Genomic DNA, 13,896 nt, shown 5'->3' on the forward strand with positions numbered 1-13,896 from the left:
TCAGTCAATTATGGCCTGTAAAAAATGGCCTCAAAAATGAAAAATTTGGGTAAATCAAAAGAGCATTGATACATTTTTTTAAATAAGAATAAAATCAAGAGAATTAACCGGTGGAAAAAAAATGCAATGTATAACTTATAATATAGCCATTGTTTTTCTATTGTACCACAGTGCGTGTCATTGGTGGTCTCAAAAGATTAATAATGTCGTGTTGCTAATAAGTTTTATAAAATATTTTTTATCGTTGTTTTCGGTAAAATTACTTACCTTCTTTTCAGCTGCTTTACCCACCGTGGAGAAACCTTTTCATTCCTGTATTTCTCAACTGCTGGTTGGCCAAGCGTTCTTTGGGGAACATGTTTGTAAGTATTAAAAAAACAGCATTCATTTTGCATGTTTAAAAAATATATTGATTTATTTACTAACGGCCGTAGCTAGTTTTTACAAATTGTATAACATAGTCAAAAAGTTTAAAAAAACATAGGATACATACTAAGTTTATAAATCTTTTTCCCATTGAGTAATGGTATTGATTTAATATAATTTTTAATAAATACATTTATTTCTATTTTTAAATACGTATCTTTAGTTTTTTTTCTATTAAATATGTTTTATAAATTGGCATAAAAAAAATAAGCTTATTGATTGGTTAAAAGAAATTGACATTTAGCGATAATGCCGCCAATGTACAATTAATAATATGTACAAAAAGTTCTTTATATTTTTTTTTTTATGTGAAGTACGCAAAGGCACATTATGTTTGTTACATATTTTGGTATAAATAAATTTAATTTTACACATTGAAGAAGATTTTTTTTAAATTGATTAATATCATAATAATATTGATCCATGTTTTTTTTTTCTGTAAAATATACTTTTATATTTTTTTAAATGTTATAGCTGTTAATTTCCAAAAAAAATAGCTCTTGTGCTTGGAGAGTGACTTTCACTGTTATATTTATTTAATAATTAGAAGTTATATAATTTTGAACCCACAAAAAAAAGTGAAATAAAACGAAAAACAGAAAATAATCATACATTTGGTTATAAGTTCGTTGTTTATTTTTGTTATAGCCGTAGAACCTACGTATTTCCTACGTAAATGAATATTTTTAATATTTAATTATTATTTTGAACCGGGTTGTGGTCCCGTAGCCAGGGTCGCGGACTCACGGATAAGAGGTCAAAGGTTCGCACCTCGCTCTACCACAACTTGAGTCCCATTTTCTAATAGTCAGTTATTTACAACTCGTTGAAAATGCTCCCTCAATTGAAATACTTGGGTAAATAATTATTTGTAGAACGCAAATGTTTATTTTTTTCTAAAAATAAAAAAAAACTAAAAAGAACTATGTTGATAGTATGCTTGATTGTTTGTAAATAAGGTTTAAGGGTCTCAAACCAATTGCTTAAATTCTATTTTTTTTGAAAAAAATATATATGTACATATAAATATATACTAAGTTAAATATATATCTAAATAAGAGAGTACATGTAAAACACGGTATGTATTATGCATTAACCCGAAATATTGTAATTATTATCTCTTCATACTAACTTTTTTTTTAAATTTATTCATATAAAGATCCATAGTATGCTTATCAAATCAAAATTATAACTACAGTGTTTTGAGAAGAAAGACTTACTAAAAACATATGACAGGTCGTCATATGATTTTAGTAAGTCTTCAGGCGTCGCGGGTTTGATTCCCGCCAAACGCAAGATAAGAAATCCAAGAGTGTTTTTTCCTATATCGGTCTAGGCGTTGTGGAGTGTTTTACATAAATTCCTTTTCTATCCTCTCTTTCCCATCTGCTGACAAGTTTATGCCGTGGTTCTAGGTTTGAATTCCGGCTGGATATTTCCATCCTGACTTGAAACATATGACTGATACTTTACCTTTACGTATTGAAGTATCAAGATATGCTATAGCGACATACTTATACAATGCCTTATGCACCACTTGTTGAGGATAGAGAAATGATTAATCAATCCACACTTATTTTACTAACCTAGTGATAGAGTGGTTTTGTATGACCAGAATGAAAATAAAAGAATAAAAAAAACATCGACACAAAAATCAGTAATTAGTACTGTGTGAACATAGAAGTGGTAATTATTAATACAGTAAGATTAAATAAAAGTAAACTACATTAGTTTTTTTCCCTATTTTAGAACGATTTGCACAGGGCTATGCAAAAGTCTCAATCTGCCCTTTCTCAACAACTGATGATCCTGTGCGCAACCCTGATGTGTCTCGTTTTTACTAGGTATGTATTTTTTTAAGTAAACGTTTATTTTTCCAAAACAATATTTTTCGAATCACTTTTTCCACTTAAAAAAAAGTGACTACCGATCTATTAAATTGTGTATTTAAAATGTTTATTTGAATAGGTCGAGAAAAATCGGAAAATTTACTCAAAACACATTCTTAAATAATAAATGGAATAAATTATTATTATATAACGTATAGTAAATTAACTAGTAGGTAGTAATATTATTGTTTATTTTCCATTAAAATATCTGCCTTAAAACAGGTTGTACCTAGTTAGGCAGACTAGACATGCTCCAGAGAAATCTATTACCCAAGTGTGTATGTAGTAGATAAAGTAATTGTTATTTTGTTAATAAACTAAGATTATTACTATTACTAATGTAATAATATTGAGTACCTAATACCCATTCATATGAATCTTCTGATGAATTGCATGCTTGCAATTCGGTTAAGACTTTAGTTTTACTATAATGTTTGATAATAAGTTTTAATAATGTTAAAAACAATAAATAAAATTGTGTTAGTCAACTCAACGCACATATTGTTTATCGCTTCACTTGTAAATGGAAAGATTTTTTTTCCTTTCTAAAAAAATGTTTTACTAGTTAAGGGTATTTTATGGAGCAAAATTATTATCCAACAGACGTTCAGCTCGATATATAAAAATAAATTAGAACACAGCTGTCTAACAAGATTTACATCTGTTGATGGCCTAGTTGTACCAAAATTTAAAAATAAATATGGACAACGTACGTTGGATTATATTGTTCCAAAAATATTTCATTTGTTACCACTTGACATGAACACATGTCATAATAAAAATAAAGTTATGTTTTTATTACGTAAGTGGTTTGTAGACAGAACGTTCCTATATTGATTTATTATTTATGTAAAACATTTTTTATCTCTCATTGAATATATTTTTGTTATTTTTTTTTTTTGTTAAGCTTTCCTTTTATTTCTTTCTTATTTTATTTACATTTTTATAATCTAAATTTTAAAAGGTACTTTTAATTTTCATCTAATTTTATTTTTTTCTGTCGATAATTGAAATTTTCATTTATGAGCACACACTATTTATATGTGTGTTCATATTTTTTTCCTATATTTAAAATTCATTTGAATATTTACTTATTTACTAGCCATTTGGCTTTTGACAAACTATGTTTTAGTACTTTGTTTTCTTTATAACATATTAATATTGTAATAATGTGTATATTTAAAAAAAAAGACTCCATGAAAAAGCTTTTTTATAGCAATCCGAAACTATTAACCGGTGTTATAAAAAAAATTCAAGTGGTTTCATAAAAAAAAAGTTTTATTTAGTACGTCTAAACCATGCCAATAACAAAAATAATATGATTTTTATTCACCTAGACTTCACCGGCTAGATAAAGAGTATGGTTAAATTGATATATTTTGTTTGTCATATACAACTATAGATTAAATATCCTAATGGCTATAAATTAATCTTTATTTACTAAATGTTTCTTCTAAGATCTCCATAATAATATGTGTTTTTATGTATATGTGCGTATATATATGTATGTGTGAACGTATGCATATGCATTTGTATGCTTGATATTAGACAGCAATATTTACTTAGAGCAGTGGTGGTCACTCACATTAACAAAGATATACATCCATCAGTTGCCTATCAATATGAGACTCGGAGTTCCAGTAACGATCTGATTTCTCGACAAATGGTTAGAACTTCCTTAGCACAGAGACAATACTCCTACATAGGACAAAAGCTATATAATATAATGCCAGAGTCATGGAAATGTTGCAAGAACCACAAACTAAAGAGGTTGCTGACTACTTTCCTTTGAGAAATTGGTCGCAGAGAGTCTGAGGGGTTAATGGTGGCTGTTAGATGGCCAACACATGTTTTAATTTAAATTGTTTATTTATATTTTTAGTTTTTTACTGATTTAAATTTTAAGATCCTCATGACTTTTTAACTTCTCTGTATTTTTTTTTCTAAAAATTTTTTACATCTTTTACTTTATTTTTTGATATGTTGTTTTTTTTTCTCTTTCTACTCGGTATTTTGCCATTTTTTTTATTTTTTTCTTTAAATATGCTTTTTGCTATACTACATATATTCATTTTTTATTATGACTTTAAATATGTTTCTTACTATGTATTCTGTTTTTATTTCGCATTTTACTGTGTTTCAAAATACTTTTATTGACATATTTATGTATTTTTACGGTTTTTACTATGTTTTCGGTGCATTTATTACTTTGATTTTATCATGTTTTTTTTGTTTTGTTTTTTTACTACATTTTTACTATGTTTTTACTACAATTTTATTATGTTTATATTACATTTTACTATGTTTTTACTACATTTTTTATCATGTTTTTACTCCATTTTTTACTTTGTTTTTCACTTTTTCCTATATCTTTATAACTGTTTCTATATATTGATTACTGTTTTTTTATATTTTTTTGACTGTCTTAGAACGGGGTAAATAACCCTAGTTAGACAGTCAAAGCAACTTTACATAAATTATAATTTTGTGTATGTAATATAATGAAAATAAATAAATAAATAAATGTATATGTGTATATCTATAAATTTAAATATATTTTAAATCGTACTGAATACCCATATATCTACGTGGGTACATTTCCGCATTTTAACTTGTTATTTTTTCTTATAGTCTTTCTTATGTTATGACTTCTTTTAACTTCATTTATACACTTATTTATTTTTATTTTATTCAGAAAACATACAGTCATACAAAATAAGTATTAAAAACAACCTTTTTTTAACATAAAAAGACCAATTAGGTTTTCATAAATTAAAAAAGATATAAACATTAAATGTGACAAAAAAATACATAAAAATTTTAAGTGAGAAAAAAATAATTGTTGACATTTGCGTTTTCCATGGAGGTAATAAATTAAAATATATAAAAATATCGAATGTACACTCCAAGCCATCCACGCACACACATGAACGCACATATAAAACATACACAAACATATACATTACATGCAACACATATACATAGCATAAACCACTCAAGATGCACATTCAGCAACTATCCCAAATAATCTACCCCATGAAGAAATTTTCTGTACAAATGCAACGTGCAGTTAAAAATGTCTACATCAATACTGAGTACGTTATAATTTCTACAGGTACGTCTAATGAATGAATTCGAGGTATAATTGTTTTAACTAGTTGGTACATAAAAAAGGGAATTTAATCTAGTATAGCGAAGAGGACAACGGAAACCAATATTTTGTAAAAGATACGGCGAATCAACTATGTTATTGAGAATTTTGAAAAGAAAACTTAAATCATATATAAGGCGCCTGTAGTGATTCTATATTAAAATTGATCAAAGATGCGCCGTAATCATTTTCAATGTTGCCAAAACGATATTCCAGGCTCCTTATAATTTTTTTTTGAATGTTTTCAATTTGATTAATATATACATTATATTGAGGGGACCATACTAATGAAGCGAATTCGAGTTGACTTCGCACATAAGTATAGTAAAGAAATTTGAATGTATTTGGTGATGAGAATGGCTTGGAGATTCGTAAGATAAACCCAAGAAGTCTGTACGCCTTATCTACTATTGTATTTATGTGATCTCTAAATAAAAGCTTATCATCCACCAGTACACCCAAATCTCTCGCTTTCATTGAACGATTGACAATTTTCCCAGATAGTTTGTAGTCAAATAGTGTACTTTTTTTCTTTCGAGTAAATGAAAAAAAAAACAAATAAATAAATAAACTTATGTTATACTTCTGCACTTGAATTTATTTCTAATAAATGTAAAAGCCCATATTACGTGTAAATTAATCAATTAAATGTAGGAAGATATCCAAAACGAAGAATTGAGAAAAAAAAATATTTTGAAACTTCTGTAAAAATCAATTACGATGAGTCATATAAGTTTGACGACATCCTCAAGACTTGAATTTGCATGCTCCAATGCAGTTTATTGATTGAGTCGTTATCGTTCTCTTAAATTCGAGACTGCATCTGGACTTCAGATGTAAATCCATCAAGTTTTTTTAAAATGATGGAGGTCGTTCAATGTCTGTCTTCGTTCCATTTTTTTATATTTATTTTTCTGATTTTCGTATGACCTATTCAATTATGCATGCATTAAGTTCAGTAGATAAATAAAATAGTTAGAACTCGGATCTTTCTATATTACTCGGGAAAGGTTTTAAAAATATTAAAACAAAAATTTCGTGACAATCGTTTCGCCTTGCTAGGGCGTTTTCAAACGAATGTGAAGATTAGATGGATTGAATGTCCTTAAATAGTTATATAATTCGGAATACTTAAGTAGAAAAAAAAAGTATTTTTAAAAAAGAAATACATTTTTATAGGAAAATAACTGTTCTTATGTAAAGCATTTTTAAGTATTTTTTTTTTTCTTTATTTATTATGAGACTAGAGTTTTTAATTATATTTATAACTCAAAACAGCTAAATTTAAACTTGTATTTCTTGGTGAGTGATATATGTAGGTATTACTACGTACATATATTGTAGTTTAGATCAGCGTTTCCAAACACTTTTAAGCCTGAAGACTAGTAGTAATATGAGAAAAAAAAAATCGGACTGATAACGTATGTATAATTTTTTATGTATTATTTTGTTTTTTTTATTTTGATACTATACTTTAACGGGTACAGAAATAACGAATAATTAATGAGGCAGAAAATCTTAACAAACCGGTACCTATCCGCGTACCGGCGGTTGGGAAACGCTGGTTTAGATTAGATAGTAAATCATTATTTATTATTCTGTTCCAGCGTTTGCGGACTCCAGCATTTCCAGCGAGCTGGACATCGCCACCTCAACCTGTTCCAGTCCACCTACTTCGTGGTTGTCACCTTCTCCACCGTAGGATACGGAGACCTCGTGCCTGACATCTGGCCCACTCAACTCTTTATGATTATTATGATATGTGTAGCTCTGATCGTACTCCCAACGCAGGTAAGGTCGCCGAACGTTATTTCTATTTCCGTGTCCTATAAATAAACTTGTTTTTAAAAATTTCAGTCAAACAAATATCATTTTAAAATATTCATTTCATTCTATTCATTCGTTTCATTTGTTTCATTCGTTTAATTCATTTCATTTGTTTCATTCGTTTCATTCGTTTCATTCGTTTCATTTGTGTCATTCGTTTCATTTGTTTCATTCGTTTCATTCATTTTATTTGTTTCTTGTTTATTACATATTATTTGAGACATTAGTCCTAACTTTGTGGAGCTAAAAGTTTTATGTTGAGTAGGGAAAAGCAATTATTTCACACAGACAAAAGTGTATATCATCACAAATATTATATCAACAATGAGCAAAATTATTTGAAAATTAGAACCTAGGCGGTAAGCTGGGGTATAAAAAATAATACTCGTACATCTGAAATTAATCATTTGAATTTCTGATTGACTTGCTTTATTTGTGGTTTGTTTATCATTTTGATTTCGTTGTAGGATTTTAGATTTGTGAACAAAACAATGATCTGCAATAAACATATCTACAAAATAAATATTATTCCACGGGAAAGTTATTTTTGATAAGCGACAAAACTAATTTATTTTCTAACTTTCTTCTTAAAATCATACAAGCAAAGCCGCATGTAAAATCTAGTGTCCAATAAATAGACTTGTAAAGTTAAAATTATAATGATGTGTAACATTAATAAGCTCCTAAGAAAATAATTTTTGTTACGTACATATTTTATACTGAACTTAATATAAGCTTATTATACGAATTGAAAATTCCCCAATAAATAGGTCCTAAAATATTATATTACCCTTACCAATGAAACTTGTGGATCATTTGAAATTAATCATCCGAGTTATCAAGAGGGTATACCGTACTAGAGACATTAAATGAATAAGTATTGAAAAATAGTTTTTCTGTTTTTCTCTCTCGCAGTTTCTTCGCCGATAGTGTGCGAATAAGACAACTGCAAGTATAACTAATTATGCATAACTAAAATTGGTAAAGCCGAGGTTTCGATGTCTTGTTTTATTTCTGCACCCCAATACTGAACGGATTACCATTTTTTTTTTTTTAAAAAGATTATCAATTTTTTTTAATTAAATTTTTACGTGTCTTAAAAATTGTTTATCATATTTGTATAAATATGATTAATAATTGGCAGATAAAACTAAGCACTTTTTTGGGTTTTCGGAAGGTTTCAGAAGGCTCTTGTGAGAAACGATTTATCAAAAAAGCAAAAAAATTGGAACACACCATTTGTAAATATCTGTGTTGTGTAAAAAAATCACTGCTCTTGTGTTTTAATGCAGGAAAAAATATCGGAATACGTTTGTATGAAGAAAAGTCAGACCGCGTGACCTTTCAAAGGGTCTACAGAGCTTTCGACGTATGACCTATCATTGTCTGGTTTAAGTAATGAGTTTTACGAAAGTGTCTTCATTCGATTTTGTATTCGTTTGTGGTCCCGTAGTAATGTTGCGGAATCACGGATCAGAGGTCCGAGAGTTGAATTCCGATCTAACACTAATTCCCATTTTTGTAGAGTTATTAAAGATATATTAAAAGTCAGCGGACCCGGCAGACGTTGTCCTGCCCAAACGATAGCTTGCCTGGTATTTGTTTAGAAAAATACTTTTTATTGATAAGTAGGTACCAAGGTACTTGTTTGTGATTGAATTCCTATGCATAAAATAATTAATTTTCAAATAAAGAAATCTTTTTGCAAATGTCCAACTCCGTTCTTCTCACTAACAGGGTGCATTTTATTCATGAATGCGATTTTCAAAAATGTATTGATTATCAGTTGATATTATTTCAGTATTACCAAAAATCTAGTAAAAAGAAATAAATGGCAAGATATTATAAGGAATATATGGAAAAAATCTAATTGGGATCAATAAAAAGCGAATGTTGTTTGTAAACATTCAAAAATAAACTTTTTTAAACACAAAAAAACGACATCTTTCCATTTTTTTTAATGCATTCTTGTCGAATGCAATCTTGGTAGGTCGATGAAAAAAATATTTATGCTCCTAACTTTTTTTACAGGTTAGATGGAAAATATTAATATCTACGAACACGCGCAGTGCAATGATCTACACTTCGCTAAAAACCACACGAAAATTGATTAAGACGTTTTAGGGGAGTTCAGTGACATCACACGTACAGAAAAAAAAAATAAAGATAGCTGCGAAATGTTTTTAGATATTAGAGAGAGAGAGAGAGAGAGAGAGAGATAGAGTGACATTTTAACATTTGGCGGAACCATTGAGCTGCAGATTCAAACATTTTCATCTGTAAACGATTATTCTTTTGGCTTATAAGAAGCGAGATTCATAGGCTGCTTTTTCTTCACCCTGTTTTCTTTATATCTGAGCAGCATGTTAAAAAATAAAAGGTACACAATTAACAATAAGATGTAGATAATAACGACAAATAATAAGATCGCAAATTTTTATTTATTAAAAAATAAATTTTCTACCTTTTTTTTATATCTCCCAATTTATCTTCAATAATTGTCAATAAATTCAAATCGAAATTTTAGTACGCAAATTTAAATATACTTGTAAATTTACGTTGAAAACGTGTTTAATTACAGAAAATTCGATTTTACTTCACAGGTATTTAAAAATAGCTTTGTTAAATTCTCATAAAATTGCGGTGCTGTTCCAAATAACCATTGTCTATTTATTTATCAGTTTCATTAAGATATTACCACTAACACACTTTTATATTATAATTCACTAGTATTGTTGACTCGATGGTTACTCTCAGGTAAAAGTCCTGAAGAGGGAAATAGAGTGGAGATTAGTCTACCTCGTGGTGTACTGCTAACAGTTTTTTCCTAACAAACCTTAGGCCTCGGGTTCGATCCCCAGCAGGGTTAGAATGAAATATTTATTTTAAAAATACTGATTTTCACTGTTATGTTTCACAATCCCGGACCAGATACAAAGCGTAAAATTGATAATCTTACACTCATGTATTAAATCATCAAGATAATTTTCAAATTGAGTACGTATGGAGCGCCCTATGCACTATTAGGTTGGAATAGGGAAATGATGACGATGGGATACACATTTTTTGCGTGCTTCGTGTGGAAAAATAATATCACACATTCGCTGCCATTTTTTTTTGTTTTTTTTTTGCACCACAATAGACCAGGAGGCCCAATTACAGTGGTGAATTACATCACATAATACTCAGGCTTAAGAAAAATCACATTCAATTTTCGTGTTCTCACCAGGAGTCGAACCCGGAACCTTCCGTGTGTGAGTCAAACGTCTTGACCACTACATCATGGAGGCCGCTATTGCTTTATTGTATCAACGCAGTTAACCGCGCAACGGATAAGAAATATATTATGATGTTTTTCTTTTTCAGTTCGAGCAACTGGCATTTACATGGATGGAAAGGCAGAAGCTCGGAGGTTCCTACTCCTCGCACCGAGCCCAGTCTGAGAAGCATGTTGTGGTATGTTCTACAACTCTTCAGGCAGATACCATCATGGACTTCCTCAACGAGTTCTACGCCCACCCGCTTCTGCAGGATTACTACGTGGTCCTCTTGTCTCCAATGGAACTTGACACTACAATGCGCATGATCCTTCAGGTAAAAACATATTTAATAAATTTTCATTTTCGTCCGCTTTGTACGCACCCATGTACTAGTTCATATAAAAAAAATTAAGTTAAGCCTCTAGTCTGATAGTAAGGAAATCACACGGTTTGGCCATTTTGAAACGCTGTGTTTTCAAAATTACGTTAATAAAATCAAAACTTTTAAGGTAATTCTGTTAAAAAATATACTTTAAAACAATTACTTCTAGACCAGCAGATTACGCTTTTTTTGGTTAAAACCAAATTTTGGTACAAAGATATTTATATAAATGCTTACGATCAAAGTAAAATTTGATCAAATTATTTAAACATAATCAATTGAAAATTAAAACCACTGAAGAAAAGATTTTTAAAAAATCATCTGAAGTTAAATAATATTTGTTTTATTTTTCTTTCATTTTACGTGAAATTATGCTTTAAATAATCATTAAAAATCTACTTTAAATATTTTAGTTCATACACTTCTTTATATTTTCAATTATTTTTAAGAATGTTTTTAGTTGTGAGTTTTTAATTTCTACGTTACGCTTTTAGCCAAATTTTTAAATACTCAAATCGGCCGTCAAATGGCGTTCAAATTTTGCTAAAAACATACCTACTGTAGAAATGAAATATTGACAACCAAAACATTCTTCTTCTTAAAAAAAAATGTGATTCCATATAAAAATGAATAAACTAAAATATGTTAATTTTTTTTATAATGATTCCTTAGAACTTGTTTTACGATAAAAATTTCACAGTCACATAACATATAAGTAGCCACACTAAATACGTAAAATACATTTTAAATAGAATGATAAAAATTCTAAACTTTATTCAGTATGTGTTTTGAACCACTTACGGATTTTTCTACGTCTACTGGTTTCGAGACATACTCGTTTCTTCGTCAGGACATCAAATAAACCACCACGAAAAACCCAATTTACTCCTTCTCCATAGTTGTTGCACAAAAATATGAAATCAACATGATGATTTAAAATCATATGCTTTTAGTAGGCAACCCTTACATGCACTAATTATTTTATTAAAAAAGTCAATGCTTTAAATATTAATGATAATCGTTCTATTTAAACAATTATTTTTTTTAATTGTTCGAAGGATAAAAATCTGCAACTTTCATAAAAGGATTAAATATTATACATTTATACCTAAATATGTTATTCATATTTACTTTTTTTTTATGGTACATTGTTATATTTTTTTAATTATTACTCACATATTAAACATCTTGATAAGTTGATTATAAGTGATAACATTTCTCATTAATTTAATATCATTTTTCAACTCTTTCGAGTATACATATTAGATGGGAGTGTTTTCTTTTGAACCTGGTTATTTTGGTAACACTGTTTTGTGGAAAACATGTATACGATGGGAATCATTATGACTATATCATACAAATATATAATAATTAATTCATACATAGCTTATTAAATTTAGAGTATTATTATGTTAACTCCTTCAAGCTTTTAGGGTAAACAAATTGATATTATTCTGAACTGATTTATCACAATAAACTAGCTTTTCAAAGAAGATTACACAAAAATAGTGCTTCAAATATAAACTTAATATAAGATTTTTGTAGCTTAAAAATAGTATATTAATGTGGAACATACACTGTAAGCTTTTACCTTAAACATTATATAAATGAATTCATATGGTAAAATTCGATTTGGTTTCTAAATCTTTCCATAATTACAAAATAAAAGGCTTTTATCCATTCTAAAAAGTTTTATTGTATATTTTTGGAATTACAAATTTAATCCATATCGAATGTAAATCAGAAAAACTTAATAATCATGGATTTTTGTTTAAAGAAAAAAATACAAATAATGAAAACAACAATGTAAAATAATTTTGCTAACGACCAAAATTTTACTGATTTGAAATCAATATTATATGCTATTTTTCTTTTATAAAATACATACATATATTTTATGTCAATGCAAATGAATATGATATATGACAGATAAAAATGTCAAAAACGATCCACATAGGTACAAATAAGGCGTCTCGTATTATTGACGGTTTTATTTATTGCATTATTTAAATAAAACAAGACTAATTTTCTTACATCATCAATTCAGTACTGTCCAGATGGAAAGAAGAATACAGTTATTTGTGTGAAATAGAACCAGAACATTGGTCCAGTTTTTTTGACCGGTACTCAACGGTAAAAATTCGAAAAAAGGAAATAATTGAATTAGTTCCCCCCTATAGACTACTGATTAGTGAATTTGCCTAACATGCCTGAGGTCTAAAGTTCGATTACGAATTCAACTGTTATTTTTACGGTCCTGGACTGGAGATGAAGCGTAAGACATGACTCGCTTCGTATACCAAATAATCAAAATACGCAGTAATGAACAAGTTCATTGGTTGAAAAATATATTTATATTTGTTAATAGACTATCAAACTAAATCCTTTAAAAAATATTATTTATATAACGTATATTTGTTGAAGTTTTGTGGATTCGAAATCACTCCGCACGGGACGTCACAAGTTCTCTTCGGTGAGTTTTGCTGATTGGTAAATTGGCTTCCCGTAAACCGGAAATCTATCACTACACTCTATCATTGGTAGAATTTAAAGAACTATTGACGTCGTTCAAACTAGTTCGTTTTTGTTGAATTTTGTTTAAAACATTGTTTATTTCTAATATCACGTAGCACTGAACTTCCTCATTCGATGAAGCAATTTATGCACCACTGGGCGTAAATAGAGATATGATGGAGACCTTTCATCTTCCGTTATTCAGGTGCCCATCTGGGCTCAACGCGTCATCTACATCCAGGGATCGTGTTTGAAGGATGGTGACCTATGCCGTGCTCGTATGAACGAAGCCGAAGCAGTCTTCGTTCTGGCTGCCCGAAACTATGCTGACAAGACTGCAGCTGATGAACACACTATTCTCAGGTAGACAAACTAATTTCGTATTACAATGAAGGTCACCGAGTAATCTTTAATATTCTTTATTGTGAAATTGAAATTCCTGATTTA

The 13,896-nt window shown here is 29.0% G+C and overlaps 1 protein-coding gene across 1 annotated transcript in view; it reads left to right on the forward strand.

Moving 5' to 3' along the window:
* Positions 1–341: 341 nt before the first annotated feature.
* The window catches only part of SLO2 (slowpoke 2), a 57,623-nt gene continuing 44,068 nt past the window's right edge, over positions 342–13,896 (forward strand). Inside the window, exons 1-5 of the mRNA XM_088243613.1 lie at positions 342–362; positions 2,176–2,270; positions 7,074–7,257; positions 10,660–10,887; positions 13,655–13,812. Of these exons, the coding sequence (XP_088099739.1) occupies positions 357–362; positions 2,176–2,270; positions 7,074–7,257; positions 10,660–10,887; positions 13,655–13,812 (671 nt within the window). The 5' untranslated portion in view covers positions 342–356. The remainder of the gene's footprint in view (positions 363–2,175; positions 2,271–7,073; positions 7,258–10,659; positions 10,888–13,654; positions 13,813–13,896) is intronic.

Source organism: Micrasema longulum, unplaced genomic scaffold (assembly GCF_059751315.1).
Source record: "Micrasema longulum isolate JH-2025_06_02 unplaced genomic scaffold, ASM5975131v1 h1tg000220l, whole genome shotgun sequence".
NCBI classification, from domain to species: domain Eukaryota; kingdom Metazoa; phylum Arthropoda; class Insecta; order Trichoptera; family Brachycentridae; genus Micrasema; species Micrasema longulum.